This window comes from Ranitomeya imitator, chromosome 5, assembly GCF_032444005.1.
Source record: "Ranitomeya imitator isolate aRanImi1 chromosome 5, aRanImi1.pri, whole genome shotgun sequence".
NCBI classification, from domain to species: domain Eukaryota; kingdom Metazoa; phylum Chordata; class Amphibia; order Anura; family Dendrobatidae; genus Ranitomeya; species Ranitomeya imitator.
Window position 1 is genome coordinate 344858942 of NC_091286.1, and position 22891 is coordinate 344881832.

The 22891-nt window shown below is 45.0% G+C and overlaps 1 protein-coding gene across 1 annotated transcript in view; it reads left to right on the plus strand.

Annotated features, from left to right (window-relative positions):
• UBE3D (ubiquitin protein ligase E3D) overlaps positions 1-22891 on the plus strand; it is a 350228-nt gene that overhangs the window by 3498 nt on the left and 323839 nt on the right. The window contains exon 2 of the mRNA XM_069726444.1: positions 13540-13736. Within this exon, the coding sequence (XP_069582545.1) occupies positions 13540-13736 (197 nt within the window). The remainder of the gene's footprint in view (positions 1-13539; positions 13737-22891) is intronic.

Below are 22891 nucleotides of genomic sequence, written 5' to 3' on the forward strand. Positions count from 1 at the left end.
GGGGCTAACTGGGGTAACATGCTGTATCTCTGCCCACCCTACAGTTTTATTGGCTATCTATAGGTAGGTGGGGTGTCGGCTGGGGTGAACTCATTAAATCTGAAATATATACTGTATAGCGTTTTCCTCATTCTCTGTAGCAGTAATGCAGGCTGTGTCATTCTTCGGAAGTCATGGTGCAACCTTAGAGATTTCATATTTATCTGTTCACGCTAGCTTAGATATGCTGGTCTTTTTTTTCTTCTCCATTTGTATTAAATCTTTTTTGCACATATTCAATAGTGATCCATTTGGGATCCAAAAGAGCCCTATTTGTTGAGCGGAGCCAAGGGATCCAGGTGTCCAAGAAGAATCAGACGTCCCATCACTAGTGAAGCCTGAGAGCCGACTCTTTCCTGGCCGCATCCGTGGCTCCTCTTTGATTAGCAGGCCTGAGCCAGTGTCACCCACGGGTCACACTGCAATGATGACTGTGCGCCAGGCTGGCTAATCAAAAGAGGAGCTGTGGATTCCTTTAAGGAAGAATCCATTCTCAGAGTTGTAGTCCAGAAGTCACAGATTACTACCGTGGCCGATGGGCCGGGGCATGCGAATCATTTCACATTAACTCTACTTATTGGATATTCCCTTCTTCATAGCTGCAGCGTGGTACATCGTCACCTTATGGACTGGGAACACTCCTGTGATATTGAGGCTGTCTGACCTAGCAGCTACGTGACATTGACCACAGTTGTCAGGTGACAATCAGCAGCCACTAATCGGCTGCAGCCTTTCAGTATTAATAGCCAATACTGAAAGGCTGCAGAAGATCAACAACTGCACATCCCACAACAATGTCACATGACATCATTGATCAGCAATTGTAAAGGGAGCTGCCAGCAGTCGATCTTGATGATTTGCCCAAGTGTTATTGTATTCAGTTATTTAAAAGCATACCTAAAAGTGAAGCAATACAAAAAGTATCATAGGAAGTGATGATCTTTTTGGGTCACAAAGAAAGGGACAAATGGGGATAAATAATAAAAATAATAATAATAATTTTATTTATATAGTGCCAACATATTCCGCAGCGCTTTACAAATTATAGAGGGGACTTGTACAGACAATAGACATTACAGCATAACAGAAATCACAGTTCAAAATAGATACCAAGAGGAATGAGGGCCCTGCTCGCAAGATTACAAACTATGAGGAAAAGGGGAGACACGAGAGGTGGATGGTAACAATTGCTTTAGTTATTTGGACCAGCCATAGTGTAAGGCTCAGGTGTTCATGTAAAGCTGCATGAACCAGTTACCTACCTAAATATGTAACAGTACAGACACAGTGGGCTATTAACTGTATAAAGTGTATGAGAACATGATACGAGGAACTTTTTTTTTTTTTTTTTATGGTGGGCCACACCGGGATCATTAGGTTAATGTGTTGAGGCGGTAGGCCAATCTGAACAAACGAGTTTTTAGGGCACGCTTAAAACTGTGTGGATTGGGGATTAATCGTATTAACCTAGGTAGTGCATTCCAAAGAATCGGCGCAGCACGTGTAAAGTCTTGGAGACGGGAATGGGAGGTTCTGATTATTGAGGATGCTAACCTGAGGTCATCAGCGGAGCGGAGGGCACGGGTAGGGTGGTAGACTGAGACCAGAGAGGAGATGTAGGGTGGTGCTGAGCCATGGAGTGCTTTGTGGATGAGGGTAATAGTTTTGTACTGGATTCTGGAGTGGATGGGTAGCCAGTGTAATGACTGGCACAAGGTAGAGGCATCGGTGTAACGGTTGGTGAGGAATATGATCCTGGCTGCAGCATTCAGCACAGATTGGAGCGGGGAGAGTTTGGTAAGAGGGAGGCCGATTAGTAGAGAGTTACAATAGTCCAGACGAGAATGAATAAGTGAAACAGTAAGAGTTTTTGCAGAGTCGAAAGTAAGAAAAGGGCGAATTCTAGAAATGTTTTTGAGGTGCAGATAAGAAGAGCGAGCCAGTGATCGGATGTGGGTGGTGAATGAAAGCTCAGAATCAAGGATGACCCCAAGGCAGCGATCATGTTGCTTTGGAGTAATGGTGGAACCACACGGGAGATAGCAATGTCAGGCAAAGGTAGGTTAGTAGAGGGAGCGAACACGAGGAGTTCAGTTTTTGACAGGTTCAGTTTCAGATAGAGGGAGGACATGATGTTAGAGACAGCGGTAAGACAATCAATGGTGTTTTCTAAAGAGGTCGGCGTGATATCAGGAGTAGAGGTGTATAATTGGGTGTCATCAGCATAGAGATGGTACTGGAAACCAAATCTACTGATTGTTTGTCCAATAGGGGCAGTATACAAAGAGAAGAGGAGGGGGCCTAGGACTGGTCCTTGAGGAACCTCAACAGTAAGGGGAAGGTGAGAGGAGGAGGAACCAGCAAAACATACAGTGAAGGATCGGTCAGAGAGATAGGAGGAGAACCAGGAGAGAACGGTGTCCTTGAGGCAGAAGGAGCGGAGCATATTGAGGAGGAGCTGATGATCCACAGTATCGAATGCTGCGGAGAGATCCAAGAGAATTAGCATGGAGTAGTGACCATTAGATTTAGCTAAAGGGATAATATGGGTAATCTAATTCATACCTTAATAAATCCCTGAAAAACTGTCTTAGTTTTGACAAATTTATGGGTGTTTTGGCCCAACTCTGGAATTTGGTCTCCTGATGAACCCTGTTTATCCTGGGGGGGGGGGGGGATACATCCAGAATCTGAGATACGGACATCTGGGGTCCTGATACACAGCAAAGATCAGCTCTTGAATCCCATTTATTCTGGTGGTATACCATGATGTATTAGTAAGGTTTTTATAGGGACTCCTCTAGGTACAGCCCTCGCTGAGTGAGGACACCAGAATCATTACATGAGGATACCAACTTCCACAACTAGGTATAGATTTTTAGGGCTTTAACCCCTTTACCCCCAAGGGTGGTTTGCACGTCAATGACCAGGCCAATTTTTACAATTCTGACCACTGTCCCTTTATGAGGTTATAACTCTGAAACGCTTCAACGGATCCTGGTGATTCTGACATTGTTTTCTCGTGACATATTGTACTTCATGATAGTTGTAAAATTTCTTTGATAGTACCTGCGTTTATTTGTGAAAAAAACGGAAATTTGGCGAAAATTTTGAAAATTTCGCAATTTTCAAACTTTGAATTTTTATGCAATTAAATCACAGAGATATGTCACACAAAATACTTAATAAGTAACATTTCCCACATGTCTCCTTTACATCAGCATAATTTTGGAACCAATTTTTTTTTTGTTAGGGAGTTATAAGGGTTAAAAGTTGACCAGCAATTTCTCATTTTTACAACACCATTTTTTTTTTTAGGGACCACGTCTCATTTGAAGTCATTTTGAGGGGGTCTATATGATAGTAAATGCCCAAGTGTGATACCATTCTAAAAACTGCACCCCTCAAGGTTCTCAAAACCACATTCAAGAAGTTTATTAACCCTTCAGGTGTTTAATAGGAATTTTTGGAATATTTAAATAAAAATGAACATTTAACTTTTTTACACAAAAAAATTACTTCAGCTCCAATTTGTTTTATTTTACCAAGGGTAACAGGAGAAAATGGACCCCAAAAGTTGTTGTCCAATTTGTCCTGAGTACGCTGATACCCCATATGTGGCAGTAAACCACTGTTTGGGCGCATGGGAGAGCTCGGAAGGGAAGGAGCGCCGTTTGACTTTTCAATGCAAAATTGACAGGAATTGAGATGGGATGCCATGTTGCGTTTGGAGAGACACTGATGTGCCTAAACATTGAAACCCCCCACAAGTGACACCATTTTGGAAAGTAGACCCCCTAAGGAACTTATCTGGATGTGTGGTAAGCACTTTGACCCACCAAGGGCTTCACAGAAGTTTATAATGCAGAGCCATAAAAATAAAACAATTTTTTTCCCACAAAAATTATTTTTTAGCCCCCAGTTTTGTATTTTCCCTAGGGTAACAGGAGAAATTGGACCCCAAAAGTTGTTGTCCAATTTGTCCTGAGTACGCTGATACCCCATATGTGGGGGGGAACCACCGTTTGGGCGCATGGGAGGGCTCGGAAGGGAAGGAGCGCCATTTGGAAGCAGACTTAGATGGAATGGTCTGCAGGCGTCACATTGCGTTTGCAGAGCCCCTAATGTACCTAAACAGTAGAAACCCCCCACAAGTGACACCATTTTGGAAAGTAGACCCCCTAAGAAACTCATCTTGATGTGTTGTGAGAGCTTTGAACCCCCAAGTATTTCACTACAGTTTATAACGCAGAGCCGTGCAAATAAAAAATATTTTTTTTCCCACAAAAATAATTTTTTAGCCCCCAGTTTTGTATTTTCCCAAGGGTAACAGGAGAAATTGGTCCACAAAAGTTGTTGTCCAATTTGTCCTGAGTACGCTGATACCCCATATGTGAGGGTAAACCCCTGTTTGGGCACACAGGAGAGCTCGGAAGGGAAGGAGCACTGTTTTACTTTTTCAACGCAGAATTGGCTGGAATTGAGATCGGACGCCATGTCGTGTTTGGAGAGCCCCTGATGTGCCGAAACAGTGGAAACCCCCCAATTATAACTGAAACCCTAATCTAAACACACCCCTAACCCTAATTCCAACGGTAACCCTAACCACACCTCTAACCCTGACACACCCCTAACCCTAATCCCAACCCTATTCCCAACTGTAAATGTAATCTAAACCCTAACCCTAACTGTAGCCCCAACCCTAACTGTAGCCCCAACCCTAACTGTAGCCCCAACCCTAACTGTAGCCCCAACCCTAACCCTAGCCCTAGCCCTAACCCTAGCCCTAACCCTAGCCCTAATGGGAAAATGGAGATAAATACATTTTTTTTTATTTTTCCCTAACTAAGGGGGTGATGAAGGGGGGTTTGATTTACTTTTATAGCGGTTTTTTTAGCGGATTTTTATGATTGGCAGCCGTCACACACTGAAAGACCCTTTTTATTGCAAAAAATATTTTTTGCAATACCACATTTTGAGAGCTATAATTTTTCCATATTTTGGTCCACAGAGTCATGTGAGGTCTTGTTTTTTGCGGGACGAGTTGACGTTTTTATTGAAAACATTTTCGGGCACGTGACATTTTTTGATCGCTTTTTATTCCGATTTTTGTGAGGAAGAATGACCAAAAACCAGATATTCATGAATTTCTATTGGGGGAGGCGTTTATACCGTTCCGCGTTTGGTAAAATTGATAAATCAGTTTTATTCTTCGGGTCAGTACGATTACAGCGATGCCTCATTTATATCATTTTTTTATGGTTTGGCGCTTTTATACGATAAAAACTATTTTACAGAAAAAATAATTATTTTTGCATCGCTTTATTCTCAGGACTATAACTTTTTTATTTTTTTGCTGATGATGCTGTATGGCGGCTCGTTTTTTGCGGGACAATATGACGCTTTCAGCGGTACCATGGTTATTTATATCTGTCCTTTTGATCGCGTGTTATTCCACTTTTTGTTCGGCGGTATGATAATAAAGCGTTGTTTTTTGCCTCGTTTTTTTTTTTTTTTCTTACGGTGTTTACTGAAGGGGTTAACTAGTGGGACAGTTTTATAGGTCGGGTCGTTACGGACGCGGCGATACTAAATATGTGTACTTTTATTGGGTTTTTTTTTATTTAGATGAAGAAATGTATTTATGGGAATAATATTTTTTTTTTTTTTTCATTATTTTGGAATATTTTTTTTTTTTATTTTTTTTTACACATTTGGAAATTTTTTTTTTTTTAACTTTGTCCCAGGGGGGGACATCATAGATCAGTGATCTGACAGTGTGCACAGCACTCTGTCAGATCACCGATCTGACATGCAGCACTGCAGGCTTCACAGTGACTGCTCTGAGCAGGCTCTGTGAAGCCACCTCCCTCCCTGCAGGACCCGGATCCGCGGCCATCTTGGATCCGGGGCTGGAGGAAGCAGGGAGGGAGGTGAGACCCCTGCAGCAACGCGATCACATCGCGTTGCTGCGGGGGGTTCAGGGAAGCCCGCAGGGAGCCCCCTCCCTGCGCGGTGCTTCCCTGCACCGCCGGCACATCGCGATCATGTTTGATCGCGGTGTGCCAGGGGTTAATGTGCCGGGGGCGGTCCGTGACCGCTCCTGGCACATAGTACCGGATGTCAGCTGCGATAAGCAGCTGACACCCGGCCGCGATTACTCTGATTATTCCCCTATCCCAATTTGCCCCTTGGGATATTGTCCCTTTATTTGAGGCCCAATAGATCATCCTTTCCTAATCTACTTTTTGTATTGCTTCACTCTTAAATAATTGAATACAATTTATAACTTTTTAAAGGGTTTATCTAATACTGTTCACAAAATGTGCCTAGGCACTAACAGGCAGGTAATCGTAGCTAACCCGCCTGTTGTCCGGTGCCGTTCTTCCACTGCACAGAGCCGTCACAGACACTCCTGCCGGGGATTCAGCTGCTCTGCTGACGTCATGTCTACAGAGCGGAGGCTTCTTTTCCATCAGATGTGGAGACGTGACAGGACTTCCGAGGTTGTTCTGATTGACCGCCGGATCCCCTCTGCCTAACTGGGGGTTCAGGCTGTCAGTCACAATGACCTTGTAAGAAATTAGGCTACATTGCTCTCTGTCATGGTATCCCCGTGAAACCTACTGTATCTGATGTCTGTACAGCAGTCTCAGTGTATTCTATGTGATGTATATACCACAGTTGCGGTGTCTCCTATGTGATGTGTATATACACCCTCCCCAGTGTTTCCTGTGTGGTGTATATTCAGTCTCACTATCTCCCATTTGATATAAAGATGTTTGAAAAAGTGTTTGCCCCTTCCTGATTTCCTATTATTGTGCATGTTTGTCACACTTAAATGTTTTAGATGCCCAAACAAATTTAAATATTAGACAAAGATAACACAAGAAATGACAAAATGCAGTTTTTAAATGAAGGACTCTTATTAAGAGAAAAATAAATCCAAACCTACAGGGCCCTGTGCTAAAAAGTGATTGCTCACTCAACACCTTAGGCTACTTTCACACTAGCGTTTTTTGCAATACGTCGTTTATGGAAAAAAACGCATCCTGCAAAGTTGTTTGCAGGATGCGTTTTTGCCCCATAGATTAACATTAGCGACACATTGCCACGTGCGACGGTTGCGCCGTGTTGTGGCGGACCGCCGGGAGCAAAAAACGCTACATGTAACGTTTTTTGCTGCCGACGGACCGCTTTTTCCGACCGCGCATGCGCGGCCGGAACTCCTCCCCCACCTCCCCGCACCTCACAATGGGGCAGCGGATGCGATGAAAATCTGCATCCGCTGCACCCGTTGTGCGGCGCAAACAACGCTAGCGTCGGTAACCTTGGCCCGACGCACTGCGACGGGCCGAGCCCGACACTAGTGTGAAAGTAGCCTTAAAGCATAAATTAACTGTGGTTTATCACATCTTTGGGAAGCTGAACTGAAATTCCCTAGCCACACGCAGACCTGATTACTGCCACACCTGGAACAAATAAGAAGCAAAGTACCGTATATGCTCGAGTATAAGCCGAGATTTTCAGCCCACTTTTTTTAGGCTGAAAGTGCCTCTCTCGGCTTATACTCGAGTCATTGTCCCAGGGGGGTTGGAGGGGGAGCGGCGGCTGTGACATACTCACCTGCTCCTGGCGCTGACAGCTTCTTCCAGCGTTGAGCGTAATGAATATGGACCCGACTCCACTCCCATAGGGGTGGAGCTGCATATTCATTACTGTAATAAGCAGCATCAGTGACCGCTCAACGCTGGAAGAAGCGGTCAGTGCTCGGAGAACCAGGGACGTGCAGGGACCGCTCCTGGAGCAGGGGAGTATAATGGGGAGGGGGAGCACTGCGCGATATTCACCTGTCCTCGTTTCGGGCGCTGCTCTGTCTTCCGCATCCTCTGCAGTGACGCTCAGGTCAGAGGGCGCGATGATGTGGTTAGTCCTCACCCTCTGCCTGGATGTTAGTGCAGAGGATGCGGAAGACACAGCGTCGCCGGAACGAGGACAGGTGAATATTGCAAGTGTCGGGACCCTGATAGGTGAGTATGTTTTTTTTTTTTTTTTTTTTTTTTTGTAATCGCAGTAACAACATATGGGGCATAATAGTCTATGGAGCGTTTTATGGTGCCATAATCAACGTTTGTGCAGCATTATATTGGGCAAATGTTTCTATGGAGCATCTTATGGGGCCCTTATTAACCTTATTAACCTTTATGCAGTACTGTATGGGGCAAATGTGTCTATGGAACATCTTATGGGGCCCATCATGAACTGTATGGAGAATTATATGAGGCTCCTGATTCAATATGGATATTCAAAAACACAACCTACTGATGTCTCAATTCATTTTACTTTTATTGGTACCTATTTTTATTTTTGACATTTACCGTTAGCTGCTGCATTTTCCACCCTAGGCTTATACTCGAGTCATTAAATTTTCCCAGTTCTTTTGTGGCAAAATTAGGGGGTCGGCTTATATTCTAGTCGGCTTATACTCGAGTATATACAGTAATTGAGATCTATCAGTCTGAAAAAGGTTATAAAGCCATTTTCTAAAGCTTTGGGATACCAGTGAATCACAGCGAGAGCCATTATCCACAAATGTCGAAAACATGGAACAGTGGTAAACTTTCCCAGGAGTGGCCGGCTGACCAAAATTGCCTCAAGAGCTCAGCGACGACAAATCCAAGAGATCACAAAAGACCCCACAACAACATCCAAAGAACAGCAGGCCTCACTTGCCTCAGTTATGCTGCGGTCACACTAGCAGTATTTGGTCAGTATTTTACATCAGTATTTGTAAGCCAAAACCAGGAGTGGGTGATAAATGCAGAAGTGGTGCATATGTTTCTATTATACTTTTCCTCTATTTGTTCCACTCCTGGTTTTGGCTTACAAATACTGATGTAAAATACTGACCAAATACTGCTAGTGTGACAGCAGCCTTAAAGTCAGTGTTCATGACTTCACCATAAGAAAGAGACTGGGCAAAAATGACCTGCATGGCAGAATTCCAAGACGAAAACCAATGCTGAGCATAAAGGCTTGTCAGTTTTGTCAGGAAACATCAAGACTTTTGGGGGAATACTCTGTGGACTGAGGAGAAAAAAGTTAAACTTTTTGGAAGGTGTATGTCTTATTACATTTGGTGTAGAAGTAACACAGCATTTCAGAAAAGGAACATCATACCAACAGTAAAATGTGGTGGTAGTGTGTTGATCTGTGGCTATTTTGCTGCTTCAGGATCTGGATGACTTGCTGTGGTAAATGGAACTATGAATTCTGCTGTCTACTAAAAAATCCTGAGGGAGAATGTCCGGCCATCTAATCATGACCTAAGGCTGAATCACACTTGGGTTATGTAGCAGGACCATTATCCAAAACACAATAGCAAGTCAACCTCAGAATGGCTAAGAAAAACAAAATTAAGACTTTGGAGTGACCTAGTCAGTCCTGATATTAATCAAATTGAATTGCTGTGAGACAACACTTCTGATTTGGTTTAGAAACAGCAAAAGGTTGGACACCCTTATGCATGTGGATCAGTAAATGGACTAAAAAAATGTATGCATGTTTTTTTTCTCTATTAAATCCATAAAGAAAGTTAACACAAATATAACTCTTATTATTACGTGCTGGGCTGTACTTGGCGCTCATGCTGCCCTAGACGCTTTATGTGGTCAACCCCCCCATTGATAAGTCACACTAAGGGTATGTGCACACATCGATTTCTGCTAGATCTTCTTATAACCCACCTGAAAAGTGCTAAACAAACTGTAAACAATGTTCCCTGCATTGTAAAAACAACATGCTGCTCATATATTGTCTTTTGAGCTTCTTTTAATCTCTACAAATTTTCAAAGAGGCCAAGTGGTTAAAAGAAGTGACCCGACCATTTTTCCTGCAGCTTTTGCTTGGAGGTTACTCACTAGTATTTAATACACTTTTTAAATAAGAAACCGTGTATGGGGGCTTTAGTCTAATACTCCTTCGGCTGACATATATGGCCTCATTTAGCCTAGTTTCACACTAGCGTTCAGCAGGGCTGTTTACTTCCTCCATGGAGTCCCGCCCACTGCCGCGCCTCTTCATTCAGCTACGGCGGCGTGCGTACCCTATCTTTAACATTGGTTACACAGAACATACCGATGTATGCGGATGCCGCCGCATGCGTCGTTTTGACAGTGCGACGACCTGCGCCGAATGCAGCGAGTTGCAATTTAGTGCGGTTGTCAAAACTACGCATGCGGTGGCATCCGCATGGCCTGCGTACCCAATGTTCAAGATAGGGTACGCATGTAGGCGGAGCTGAGTGAAGAGGTGTGGCAGTGGGCGGGGCTTTACGGAGGAAGTCCGCAGCCCTGCTGAACGCTAGTGTGAAACTAGCCTAAGATAGCTGTACTCTTAGTCCAGCACACGGACCCTATAATGATCTAGTAGCAAGTCTTATAAATTAAAGATTGCCTCATCTACTTTAATACTTCACCAGAACCGCCGTTGTTACACAACTACATCACTGGAACCACCATTGGTACTTGACTACATCACCAGAACCGCCGATGGTGCACAACAACATCACCAGAACCAAACTGATGACGATACACAATTACATCATCAGAACCAAAAAGTTGTCAGTACACGGCTATATCACCATCTTGAGTCTTTTGAGCTTCTTTTAACCTCTTCAAGTTTTCAAAGAGGCCAAGTAGTTAAATGAAGTGACCCGACCATTTTTCTGTCGGCTTTTCCTTGGAGGTTACTCATCAGTATTTAATGCAATTTAAATAAGAAACAGTGTATGGGGGGGTTTAGTCTAATACTTGTTCGGCTGACATACATGGTCTCATTCAGATAGCTGTATTTTTAGTCAAGCACACAGATCCTGATAATGATCTAGTGTCAAGTCTAACAAATTAAAGATTGCCTCATATACTTTAATACATCACCAGAACCACCGTCCTCAAACAACTACATCACCAGAACCACCGTCATCACACAACTACATCACCAGAATCACCATCGTCACACAACTACATCACCAAAACCACCGTTGGTACGTTACTACATCACCAGAACCACCATTGTTACACAACTAAATCACAAGAACCGCCATCGTTACGCGACTACATCACCAGAACTGCCTACATCACCAGAACCGCCGATGGTAGACCACTACGTCACCCAAACCGCCATTGGTACACAACTACATCAGCAGAACCTGCATTGGTACACAACTACATCAGCAGAACCACTGTCAGTACCCAATTACATACCAGGACCAGTGTTGATACACAACCACATCAGTAGAACCTGTGTAGCTACAACTACGTTAGCAGAAGAAATGTCTGTACAAGACTACATCACCATGTTTAGTACAGCAATCAATTGCAGTCAATCAGGTCAGGCCAGTATACAATTTTATCGTATGAAACTGCCAGCATGTTTTTAACAATAGTAAGGAGATAGTAAGGAGATGATGGGAGTTGTTAATACCAGCCTTCATTAGACTCCTGACCATACAGGAACAACAATACTGATTACGGTAGTCGCAGGCAGTAACATTATTAAACATTTAATGAGTCACTTAAAGGGAATCTGTCACCATATGTGACCTATGTAAACTATTAATATGGCATACAGGTTATAGTCTGTTGAAAATTGTCCTCCCTGTGTGTCTCATATCAGATGTGCTGTTGCTGAGAAATCCTATTTTATCACTTTATATAAATGACCTTTTGCAGGCTCCGGGGCGGATGGTACTTATTTCATGCATTTTATTGCATGAACTAAGTATTTGATACAATAAAAAAGCAGAACTTAACATTTGGTACAGAAATCTTTGTTAGCAATTACAGAGGTCAGAATTTCCTTTTTGATCCTCCATACCATACAGATCTTCTTCAGATCTTTCAGGTTTTGGGGCTGTCACTGGGGAACATTGAGTTTTCTAGTGAGTTTAGGTCTGGAGACTGGTTATGCCACTCCAGGACCTTGATATGCTTCTTACGGAGCCACTACTTAGTTGCCCTGGCTGTGTTTTTCTGGTCATTGTCATGCTGGAAGACCCAGCCACAACCGAACTTCAATACTCTTACTGAGGGAAGGAGGTTGTTGGCCAAACTCTCGAGCTACATGACCCTATCCGTCCTCCCTTAAATACAGTGCATTCATCCTGTCTCCGTTTGCAGAAAAGCACATCCAAAGTATGTGGTTTCCCCCACCATGTTTCACAGATGGGACGGTGTTCTTGGGGTTGAATTCATCCTTCTTCTTCCTCATTATGGGTCATGACTCATGACGAAGTTTCACAGCCACAGATTATCTCTGCAAACTTCTTTCTTCTTTGGCTTTCTGCAGCACTTTTCGACACTTTGCCCTTAAAAATAAGTGTCATTATAATGTTCATGAGAAAATGGTCTGTGCTTATGGACTGACCATCACATCACCCCCTTAAAAACTAAAACACCATACTGTCTTCCCTTATCAATTGTAGCCATCACTCCTTCCTCAAATATAAACTATAATCTTAACACTGTCTCCCCCATGCTGCCCCTCTCCATACTGAGCCCTTCATGCTGCCCCTCTCCATACTGAGCCCTTCATGCTGCCCCTCTCCATACTGAGCCCTTCATGCTGCCCCTCTCCATACTGAGCCCTTCATGCTGCCCCTCTCCATACTGAGCCCTTCATGCTGCTCCTCTCCATACTGAGCCCTTCACGCTGCTCCTCTCCATACTGAGCCCTTCACGCTGCCCCTCTCCTTACTAGACCCTCATGCTGCCTCTTTCCATACTGATCCCCCATGCTGCCCCTCTCCATACTGAAACACCATGCTGCCCATTCTCTATAATGAGCCCTCCATGCTGAGAACACCTTCTCTATTTACTGAGCCCCCCATGCTGCCACATTTTGCATACTAAGACCCCCAAGCTGCACACTCTCCATAGTGAGAAACCCCCTCCCCCCCTATGCTGCTGTCCCTTCATACTGAGCTGGCCACGCCTCCCCTTCTCTCCATACGGAGACCACCACGCTGCATTCTTTGGCTGGGGGGTTTAAAATATATCCGGAGTGATGTTTTATTGTAGCCTGTTCATATGATGCTTCCTTGGCCATTATGACAAGCCTCTCATACACAAAAAATAGTGGAAACCGATATTTAGACAGTGATACTACATCCGCTAATTCAAGTAGTAACGACTTCACATTTAGTGAAAAATTATTAAAAGGAGAATGAATCTAAAAGATTAAATATGTAAGATATACTGGGACAGAAAGTAGCGGTGAGACCCCGATTCCCCGCTCAGCGGAGCCACTAGCCCATGTTAGAACTCCCTGCAGTTCTACCAGAAGAATTCAATGTGACATTTTAATTAACTAATCTGCATTTTATACGTTGCTTTGAGGCATTTATATTTTCACTTATTGCAATGTGGAAACTAATTGAATAACATTTATGGACAAAATATTCTTTAATTGTAATGTTCCATTTTTGTTCTTTTATTTTAGTGGCCTTGAAGGCAAAAGCTTTCCAATTGACATTTCAGTGAGCCAGTCATCCTTACAAATCCAGTCTCCTGATAACAGCGAAGAGTTCCTTTTACCGCAGGAGGTCAAGTTGGTTCCCTCCACATGCAGATATGTACAGCATGTCTCTGGTGAAGGACTACACATGCGACTAAAGGCCCAGGCGGTGGAACCGAAAGGTATTAATATGTGTAAACTTGTGTGGTGAAGTTATGGCATGATGGTTGTTTGTAGGATTGTACAGTCTTTCAAACATTTTTGCAAACGCTCTTGGCGCGTTGGTTACCTCTGTGGTTAGTGACTATCTGCACTGTTCACATGCTTGTCCGGATCAAACGGGGTGTACGGAGACAGTAGGGGGCCCAGACGTCTTTGGAAGAGTAGCTAATGTTTGATAAAAGGTTTCTAAACTAATAGATGTTCTGGATTACTCAACAACCCCTTTAATGGAAATCTGACTCAAGAGTTTTGATATTCCAACTGAAAGCAGCATGATGTAGGGGCAGAAACCATGATGCCAGCGATGTGTCACTTACTGAGCTGCTTGCTGGGATTTTGCTAAAGTCACTGTTTTATCTGCTGCTTATCTATCAGCTCTCTGACTACAGCGCTTTATAACCTCGCCCACAGCTCTGATTGGCAGCTTTTTGCTCATGTACAGTGTGCATAGGCAGAAAGCTGCCAGTCAGTGGTGGGGGTGAGATTATACAAAGCTCCTAAATCTCCTTCTGATAAAACAGTAATTGTATCAAAAATACAGCAAGCAGCCAAGTAAGTGACACATCACTGGATTCAAGATCTATATTATATTGCTCTCAGATTACAGTGGCATGTAAAAGTTTGGGCTCGCTTGGTCAAAGTTTACTGGTTTTATAAACAGTTAAGCATGTGAAGATGAAATTATCTCTAACAAGGTCCACAGTTAAAGATGACACATTTCCTTTGTACTTTATTAAAAAATCTATTTTCATCTTTTACATTTTAAAAATTACAAAAAGGAAAATGGATTATTTCAGACCTTAATTTTCTTGATAGTGTCATGGCTTGTTCAATATCATCTTTAGGAAAGGCCAGGTGATGTAAATTTCCCAGCTTTATAAAAACCCAGCCTCCTCTAACCTTGTGTCAAAAAACAGCAGCCATAGGTTCTTCTATGCAGCTGCCTAGCACTCTGAAAATTAAAATGGTAGAGACCCACAAAGCAGGAGAAGGCTATAAGAAGGTAGCGAAGCGTTTTCAAGTTGCCCTTTCCTCAGTTTGAAATGTAATTCAGAAATGGCAATTAACAGAACCGTGGAGGTCAAGATAAGGTCTGGAAGACCAAGCAAAATTTCAGTGAGAGCTGATCGCTGGATTGCTAGAGCGGCAAATCAGAACCCCAGCTTGACTGCAAAAGACCTTCAGAAAGATTTAGCTGACTCTGGAGTTGTGGTACATTTGTGTTACGCACGCAGAAGGTGCTTACCTAGGAGGGACATAGCTAAGCGGCTACCAGGTTCTCGCTGGAGCTCCTGATGGTGGAGTCAGATTTGGCTGCAGGTAACTGCTACATACCACTTCTAGGCAGTACTTGGTACTGCAGGTGCTTTTCTCAGAGGTCAGGTACACAGACACAGGTAGGCCTGGGGCTCCATTCAAACTTCTAAGTTCTGGATCCTCTGTTAGATGGTTACTGACACGGACTCCAGCTCCTTACAGACTACGAGGTTCAGGATCCTCAGCAGATAGTATACTGTGCCTGCCGTCACACTAGCAGTATTTGGTCATTATTTTACATCAGTATTTATAAGCCAAAACCAGGAGTGGAACAATTAGAGGAAAAGTATAATAGAAACATATGCACCACTTCTGCATTTATCACCCACTCCTGGTTTTGGCTTACAAATACTGATGTAAAATACTTACCAAATACTGCTAGTGTGACGGCAGCCTGACACAGAGTCTCAGACAGGATTGATTCGGAGACTGGTTGTAGTAGTCAGAATATACGGGGTACTCGGGCACACGTTCAGACACACATGTCTCAGATACTGATTCAGGGAGTGGAGGATGAGGTTCAGGCCCTGGTCGCACTAGGATCAGGGACCTCGGGTTCAGGACTGGCTGCACCAGAACCATGGACTTCGGGTTCAGGACTGGCTGCAAAAAGAGCAGGGACTTCGGGTTCAGGAGTTGCCGCACCAGGACCAGGGAACCTCATAAGTCATTAGCAGACTACACACTACCTCATTTTTCACGATGTTGCTTGGCACCTCCCTATAGGGGAGGGTGCCTTATATACAAGATGCCTCCCAGCTATTGGCTGAGAGCCATCATGCAGATGTACTCTGTTACTAAATGCCTCCCAGCAGCACGCACTACACAAGGAAGACGGACCATGCCGCATGCTTGCTGGCGTCCCTGCATACAGGAGGAAAAGGAACGATGCAGGGCAGTCGGCAGTAGCGTTACATATTGTTCTACTAGTCAGAGACACCTGGAAAATATGGCCTTCTTGGAAGTCATCAGAAGAAAACCTCTCCTGTGTGCTCACCATAAAATTCAGAAGTATGCAAAAGAACATCTAAACAAGCCTGATGCATTTTGGAAACCACTCCTGTGGACCGATGAGGTTAAAATATAACTCTTTATTCGGACTCCCATGACAGCACTACGAGAGAGGGGATCCGCCCTTCAGGAACAGGAAACCTACAGATACAAAAGGGCGGCACCTCTCCCCATGCATCAGTTGGTTTCCTGTTCCTGGAGGGACAGGATCCTACAGATTTCATCTCGTAAGGAGCCCAGGCCGGCCGGTCGAATCTGGTAGCGGGGGGGTCTCCTACCTCGACCGGTGCGGAAAGTCCTGGAGACGCCACGGTGGTCCAGGCTGGACTGCACGTCAGTGGCGTTGGCAGCAGGGAGCAGGGTCCGGAGGATTCCTTGTCTCCGGAAGCCGGCGTTGGTAAGTTTCATTTCCCCCCCCTGAGCAGACGGCAGCTGCAGCCTGATCATCAGGAACCAATGGGGAACACGCCAGGTGGCCTGCTGACCGGAATACAGGGGGATATAAGCAGGTGTTGGCGATAGAACCCTGCTTTTGGCCACAGCTTCATCATGGCAGATGATGGTGAGCAGCAGCCTCAACTTCTGGATAAAGTACGGCAGGAAGCCGTGGGAAAGGAGCATATCAGAAGTGACCAGTCCAGCCGTAAAAGCTCGTCCAGGCAAGGATCTAGAGCTTCGACTGGCAAGGAGCCCCCTCGTGTTCCGGTACCTTTCTCTTTGACGTACACTGGTAAGTGATCTACATGAATGTTCACTCAGTGACGCGGGCCCCTTATACTTTGTCATTCTAGGGGAAGAGAAGTGCAAAGTCGAAACATAAGGAGTGTGCCCTATGTGAAGTTCCCTTACCAGATTCCTACCCTAAAAAATTGTGTGCCTCCTGTATACAACAGACGGTGAGGTTTACAGGAGTGGAAGGGTTGAGTGACATCAGGCTAGATAGATGGTATCTCCCTTATTGTCCTCCCCTAGGTAGCGGAAGAATCGGCTTCTACGGCTAATCTGCGTGAGATGATCCGTACAGAAGTAAGGGAATCCCTGCGGTCTATGTCCCAGGCGGGAAGTTCAAAACAGAGAGCCTCGGTGATCTCTGATTCGTCAGAGGAAGATAAAGAGGAAGGTTCTTATCGCTCAAATCTCTCTTCCTCGTCATCAGAAGAGGAATCTGGCCGATTCTGTCTGCCTCTGGACCGGGTGGATAAGTTAGTCAAGTCGGTCAGAGGTACGATGGGCCTAGAAGAGCCTAAGACTCAGCTTTCCCGTCAGGAGCTAATGTTCAGCGGCTTGGAACACAAGAAACGCAGATCCTTCCCGGTGATTGATAAGATTCAAGACCTGATTCTCCGGGAATGGAAAAAACCGGAGAAGAAAGGTTCTTTGCCACCGGCTTTAAAGCGCAGGTATCCCTTTGAAGATACGGATGTGGATACCTGGGACAAGGCCCCTAAATTAGATGCGGCGGTGGCGAAGGCATCTAAGAAAGCAGCTTTACCTTTCGAGGACATGGGGTCCCTTAAAGACCCTCTTGACAGGAAGGCGGAGATCTTCCTTAAGGGTACGTGGGAGATGGCAGCCGGATCCTTGAGGCCAGCAGTGGCTGCGACTTGTACAGCCAGATCCCTAATGGTCTGGTTGGAACAGTTGGAATCCCAGCTTAAAGAAGGCGCCTCCAGGAATTCTATTCTAGGTGCGCTTCCAGTGATTCAGGATGCTGCGGCTTTCTTGTCGGACGCGTCGGTGGACTCGGTCAGAATGGCGGCCAGAGCAGCAGGACTCTCCAACGCGGCTCGTAGAGCCTTATGGTTGAAGTGTTGGTCGGGGGATATCCAGTCAAGATCCAAATTATGCGCTATCCCATGTAAAGGGGAATATCTCTTTGGGCCAACCTTGGATGAGCTGCTCGAAAAGGCTGGAGATGATAAGAAGAAATTTCCTAATTTGTCATCAGCTTCTTACCGGCGTCCATTTAACAGAAGGAGATTTGGTCGTGGAAGGAAGCGCGCATCCTCACCCTCTAGAGAAAATTTTAGATGGGAGGATAGACGCAGGAGAGGTACGGGTTACATGTTTCGCCGTTCCTCAAAAGAACGTAAGAAACCAGACCAATGACTAGCAATCCCTGTGGGAGGGAGATTGTCAACCTTCTCTTCCGCTTGGACTAACATCACGAATAGTGTCTGGGTCCGAGGTATTGTATCGGAAGGCCTAAAATTGGAATTTGTTCATTGGCCTCGTGATAAGTTTATGCTAACCCCCTTGCGTTCCTCCACTATTGAGCAGACGGCCTTAGAGTCAGAGGTCATGACTTTATGCCGTAAAAATGTACTGATTGAGGTTCCGGAGTCAGAGAGAGGAAGAGGATTCTACTCTCCTCTTTTTTTGATTCAAAAACCAGACAAGTCGTTCAGGACTATTATCAATCTTAAATCCCTTAATGAATACCTGGTTAATAACACGTTTAAAATGGAGTCAATCAGTTCTGCAATAAAGATGTTGTTTAAACACTGCTTCATGGTAGTTGTGGACTTAAAGGATGCATACTATCATGTTCCTATCCACGAAAACTTCCAGAAGTTTCTACGTGTGGCGGTGTCTATGGGAGGTATTGTTCGCCATTTTCAATTTAGAGCCCTTCCCTTCGGCCTCTCAACGTCTCCCCGGGTATTTACTAAAGTAGTTGCGGAGGTTATGGCGCACTTACGTGAATCCGATATTCTCATTGTTCCTTATCTGGATGATTTCCTAATAGTGGGGAACTCAGTAGACCATTGCCTGGCTCAGGTTAAAACAGCTATATTTAAACTGGAAAATCTGGGCTGGATCATAAATTATGATAAATCCCGATTGCAACCCCTAAAGACCCAGAGGTTCCTAGGGCTGCTGTTAAATTCCGAGTCCCAACAATGCTGTCTTCCGCCTGATAAATTGCTTCATATCCAACAACAGGTGTTAAAAGCAATTAATAAACCATCCATGACCCTTAGACAGGCTATGTCTTTGTTAGGTTCCCTAACTTCCTGTATCCCCGCCGTCCGTTGGGCCCAGTTCCACTCCAGGCCTTTACAGTTTGACGTACTACATTATGATAGGGTCTTACAGGGTTCCTTGCAGGGTCAGATGACATTGAGTCCAGGGGTTCTTACATCTCTTAGATGGTGGCTAGAGGAAGACAATCTGTCAGCAGGAGTTCCCTGGGTGACTCAGGTGACTCGGGTAATCACAACAGACGCCAGCCCCACGGGGTGGGGGGCTCACATGGGTGACGTGGTAGTCCAGGGTCTATGGGACCCCCAAACATCAGCCTCTTCCAATCAGAAGGAGTTGATGGCAATTGAATTCTCAATTAAGGAACTCCTCGTGTATCTACAGGGTCACCATGTCAAAATCCTCTCCGACAACCAGGTGGCAGTGGCCTACGTGAATCACCAAGGTGGAACACGCTCCGAGTTCCTGATGGAAATAGCGGACCGCCTGCTCCGGATAGCGGAAAACCATTTTCTATCTTTAACAGCAGTGCATATAAAAGGGAAGGAAAATATAAGGGCGGACTTTCTAAGTCGAAACACCTTAAGACAAGAAGAATGGTCTCTGAACTCAAAAATCTTCAACCAAATTGTCCGCAGGTGGGGTCATCCAGAGGTGGACTTATTTGCCAGCAAGGACAACAGAAAAACGAAAATATTCTGTTCCTTGAATCCCAGGGAATATCCGCTGGCAGTGGATGCCTTCCTGATCAGATGGGATTTCCGGTTGGCTTATGCGTTCCCCCCGCTAAACCTGTTGCCTCTGGTGGTCAGAAAGATAAGGGAGGATCAAGCGAGAATCATACTGATCGCTCCGTTCTGGCCCCGAAGAGCTTGGTTCTCCTGGCTCAGGACCATGTCGGTGGAAGACCCCTGGGTACTGCCGGACATCCCGGACCTACTTCATCAAGGTCCGATCAACCATCCACAAGTGAAGGGTCTCCATTTGACGGCATGGTCTTTGAGAGGTCACTGTTAAAAAACAGAGGATTTTCTCCAAATCTCATTGATACCCTTATGAAGAGTAGAAAACTCATAACAACTAAGATCTACTCTAGAACTTGGAGGAAGTTTCTGGCCTCTTCAAATTTTAATATCGAAGAGGGTTTACCAATTAACCAGATTCTAGAATTCCTGCAGAGGGGGCTAGAGCTAAATCTATCCACGAGTACGCTAAAAGTACAAGTCTCAGCCCTAGGGGCCCTATTTTCTTGTAACATTGCTGGTAATTATTGGGTATCAAGGTTCATCAAAGCAGCTAGTAGGTCCAGACCTATACACAGGAATAGGTCAATGCCTTGGGATCTCAATCTAGTCCTCTCTGCTTTGACTAAAGAACCGTTTGAGCCTTTACATTCAGCCTCACTTAAATTACTATCCCTCAAAACAGCATTTTTGGTGGCAATTACATCTGCTCGTAGGGTAGGAGACATACAGGCTCTTTCTAGGCTCTCCCCCTATACAGAGTTTCTACAGGACAGAGTAGTCCTCAGACCAGATCCAGCTTATTTACCTAAAGTGGTCTCAGATTTTCATAGATCTCAGGAGATAGTTCTACCATCATTTCTCCCTAATCCTTCTAATTCCAAAGAAGAGTTACTCCATACGTTAGATGTTAGGAGATGTCTCTTAGAATATATATCAGTCACTGATGCTTGGAAGAGAGAGGAGGCTTTGTTTCTATCCTTCCAAGGTCCCAGGAAAGGTCTTAGAGTGTCAAAGTGCACGTTAGCGAAGTGGATTAGGGAGGCTATCTCTCTGGCTTATACTGCAGGTGGAAGTCCTGTTCCGCAGAATCTGAGGGCACATTCCACCCGGGCCATGGCTACATCCTGGGCTGAAAGATCTGGAGTTTCCATCGACCAGATATGTAAGGCGGCTACGTGGTCATCCCCTTCCACCTTTTTCAAGCACTATAGGTTGGACTTGGGGTTCTCTTCTGATCTCACCTTCGGGTTAAGGGTGCTACAGGCTATAGTCCCTCCCTAAGGTAGTTTACATCTCTGTAATTCTCTCGTAGTGCTGTCATGGGAGTCCGAATAAAGCATTAAGCTACTTACTGGTAGCAGCATTTTTCGGAGGCCCATGACAGCACCCTTAGTTCCCTCCCTATTCACGTGGGGGTTGCACTTCCTATAGTATATATAATGAGATAGATAGATCTCACGTGTGGTATATAGTTCAATATGATGGATTATTTTTGTACATAAACTGTATATAATGAATGTTTGTGTGCTACTAACCGCGGTAGTCCTCTCAGGCTCTAATATACAACTGATGCATGGGGAGAGGTGCCGCCCTTTTGTATCTGTAGGTTTCCTGTTCCTGAAGGGCGGATCCCCTCTCTCGTAGTGCTGTCATGGGCCTCCGAAAAATGCTGCTACCAGTAAGTAGCTTAATGCTTTCACCACAATGATAAAAGGTTTGTGTGGAGAAGAAGGGCACAGAATTCCAGGAAAAGAACATTTTGACAACCATAAAGCCTGGGGTTGGATCATTTATGCTTTGGGGTTGTGTTGCAGCAAATGGCATGGGGGACATTTTACGGGTATAGGGAAGAAAGGACCACCCACACCCCTAATGAAGGACCAGTTCCGAAACGCATGGCGTGTGTTCGCCGCACTTTTTGCCAGGGAACCCTACAGGTATTTCCCCCATTTTGCTTATTGTAAATACTCTAAGTGTATGCATATGTTTAAACTAGATGGTGGAGCGATTCAAACGCATCGGGTATTCTAGAATATGCATGTCCACGCAGTATATTGCCCAGTCACGTAGTATATTGCCCAGTCACGTAGTATATTGGCCCAGCCACGTAGTATATTGGCCCAGCCACGTAGTATATTGGCCCAGCCACGTAGTATATTGGCCCAGCCACGTAGTATATTGGCCCAGCCACGTAGTATATTGGCCCAGCCACGTAGTATATTGGCCCAGCCACGTAGTATATTGGCCCAGCCACGTAGTATATTGGCCCAGCCACGTAGTATATTGGCCCAGCCACGTAGTATATTGGCCCAGCCACGTAGTATATTGGCCCAGCCACGTAGTATATTGGCCCAGCCACGTAGTATATTGGCCCAGCCACGTAGTATATTGCCCAGCCACGTAGTATATTGCCCAGCCACGTAGTATATTGCCCAGCCACGTAGTATATTGGTCCAGCCACGTAGTATATTGGTCCAGCCACGTAGTATATTGGTCCAGCCACGTAGTATATTGGTCCAGCCACGTAGTATATTGGTCCAGCCACGTAGTATATTGGCCCAGCCACGTAGTATATTGGCCCAGCCACGTAGTATATTGCCCAGGCACGTAGTATATTGCCTAGCTATGTAGTATATTGCCCAGGCACGTATGTAGCGGGTTACAAAATAAAAAAGAAACATACTCACCATCCGAAGAGCCCGTTGTAGTTCTGGCGCTTGTGTGCGGTGCATCCGGCAGCTTCCGGTCCCAGGATTGGTATGAGCGCAGGACCTGTGATGACGCTACGGTCATGTGACCGCGACGTCATGGAAGTTCCTTCTCCCATAGCATCTTTGGAAGCGGAACCTGACGCTTGCACTGTCGACGACAGGACGCGACGGCGGAGGGTGAGAATAACTTTTTTTTATTATTATTATTATTATTTTTAACATTAGATCGTTTTACTATTCATGCTGCATACGCAGCATCAATAGTAAAAAGTTGGTCACACAGGGTTAATAGCTGCGTAACCGGAGTGCGTTACACTGCGCTCTGGTAACGCTGGCATTAACCCT